This window comes from Onthophagus taurus, chromosome 2 (assembly GCF_036711975.1).
Source record: "Onthophagus taurus isolate NC chromosome 2, IU_Otau_3.0, whole genome shotgun sequence".
NCBI lineage: Eukaryota > Metazoa > Arthropoda > Insecta > Coleoptera > Scarabaeidae > Onthophagus > Onthophagus taurus.
The window spans coordinates 28664834-28666739 of record NC_091967.1 but is presented as its reverse complement, the minus strand read 5'-3'; the positions used below and the strand labels follow the sequence as shown (position 1 = coordinate 28666739).

At 28.3% G+C, this 1906-nt stretch overlaps 1 protein-coding gene across 1 annotated transcript; it reads left to right on the top strand.

Annotated features, from left to right (window-relative positions):
- Positions 1–653: 653 nt before the first annotated feature.
- On the top strand, positions 654–1682 carry LOC111419705 (putative leucine-rich repeat-containing protein DDB_G0290503). The gene is made up of 3 exons (XM_023052563.2): positions 654–785; positions 916–1042; positions 1101–1682. Exons 1-3 carry the CDS (start codon positions 659–661, stop codon positions 1666–1668), a joined length of 822 nt encoding a protein of 273 aa, XP_022908331.1. The 5' UTR covers positions 654–658; the 3' UTR covers positions 1669–1682.
- Positions 1683–1906: the final 224 nt, after the last annotated feature.

Below are 1906 nucleotides of genomic sequence, written 5' to 3'. Positions count from 1 at the left end.
TTATTCATGGCTAAATCCAAAAGTCTCGTCATCTTGTTATCATGTTCTTTCGTATTTCTTCATTTCGAACTTGTTTCTGAAGAACGTTCAAACATGATAACCGAAACGTCAAACAGATTTTCAAAAGACTCATGCTGCTTTATGAGCAGGATATTAACAAACAAATCAAGAATTTTGGCAACTTACGGATCAAGGACTTTGGCCTTCCTATAAAGATGCAGAAAGATGAAAATAATGCCAGCGTTTCTCAAGTTGAGGCACCATATCGACTCTACTATGGCACGAAAGATCTTGATTAGGACAAAACAAGCAAGAAATGTTCATCAAACTTGTAGAACAAAATTTTGTTAGGGTGTCATATTTAGGACAAGGGGCGGTTAGGGGTTAAATTAATACGTATTAATAACGCCGAGCAATGACATATTTGTTATACTTAAATGATTTTTTTAAATGGACAAGTTAATGATACAATTCATCATGAAAATATGAGGATTAATGATACAGATAAAGATTTAATTAATAAACAAGATTGTAAAGAAAATAAAAATAATAAAAACAAGAATTTCAGTATCAGATTGACGGCGACGGCGATAGTTATAAATAAAACCGTAACATGTTACAGATAAGTCATTTATTATTCATTAATGTAATGGTGAAGATGAAGACCTTCTTACTTATTCTAATTTTTAGTCAAGTTGCCAAAACACAAGTGCACTATTCTCCAATTTTCATAAAAACATTAGTGAGTGACATTGCCGAAATTAAAAAATCTATTTCCGAGTTGGGTTAGTATTATTTACAAATTGAATAAATTTTTCACATCAGTAGGTTATCTTAAAGTGTCTTAATGTTCCAATTAACGATGTTTTTTAACGATATGTTAAAAAATAATTTTAATGATTATTTCTATTTTAGGAGAAAAAACAACGAGGTGTGATGAAATTGGTTCATATCAACCTTTTTTTCATACATTACTCAGTACTCTTCAGCTATCGATTAATAAGTTATCATTCCTTCATGAAAAAATAAGCATTATTAGCAAGTAATAATGAACATTTAATAATTACAAAAAAATATATTGTAGTATTTTTTTTATTCAGGGTTGAAACTAAAATAAATGAGTTAGAAGAAAAATTAGAACGTTCACGAATCAATAATAAATTAGAGGAAAACAAGCAAAATGAAGAGTTAGAACAAGTTTTAAATAAATTAAATAATGTTGAAAACGTTGGAAATGTTTTAAATGAAAATGTCAAATCTCAAAATTTAAAAATTCAAAAATTATTTGATGGCTATAATAAATTGAAAGTAGCAGAGGAAGAGTTTCTAAAGGTTAAATTCAACGATTTACACTCAACACTGAATCAAACTCCGTCAAAACTTGATGACAAATCAACAAAAATTAATATAAGAGAAAACTCCGTTAAACAAATCAATAATAAGTTTGAGGAAAATGAAGTTTTCGAGAAAGTTTTAAATAAAACAAATAAAGTGGAAAATAACACAGAAAATTTAATAAATTCCTTAGAAAAGAACGACATTGAAAACGTTTTACGCGAAAATTTTAAATTTCAAAACGTGAGTATACTATTATTGATTGAAAAATGTAATAAGTCAGAAAATACGAATAAAACGGAAGACAGAATTTATTTTACCAGAATGTTTTGATTACACATCTTTAAATTCAATTAAAAGACTTTCTCTTACGTCTAAGTTTTATGCAAGTTTAGACAACGCTACAAAGTTATGCGAAAACGGTTGGTTGGTGATTCAAAGACGGGGTAATTTCCAGTACCAAGAAACTTTTTATAGATTCTGGAACGACTATAAACATGGTTTTGGCGATTTAAGTAAAGAATTCTGGATTGGAAATAATTTCATACATCTATTATAGCATCAAAACGAG

Excerpts from the sequence above, each read along its gene's own strand:
- LOC111419705 (XM_023052563.2), top strand. The coding sequence starts at position 659 with ATGAAGACCTTCTTACTTATTCTAATTTTTAGTCAAGTTGCCAAAACA. Across the intron at positions 786-915 it reads AAAATCTATTTCCGAGTTGG|GAGAAAAAACAACGAGGTGT; the intron begins GTTAGTATTATT and ends TTTCTATTTTAG. Across the intron at positions 1,043-1,100 it reads AAAATAAGCATTATTAGCAA|GGTTGAAACTAAAATAAATG; the intron begins GTAATAATGAAC and ends TTTTTTATTCAG.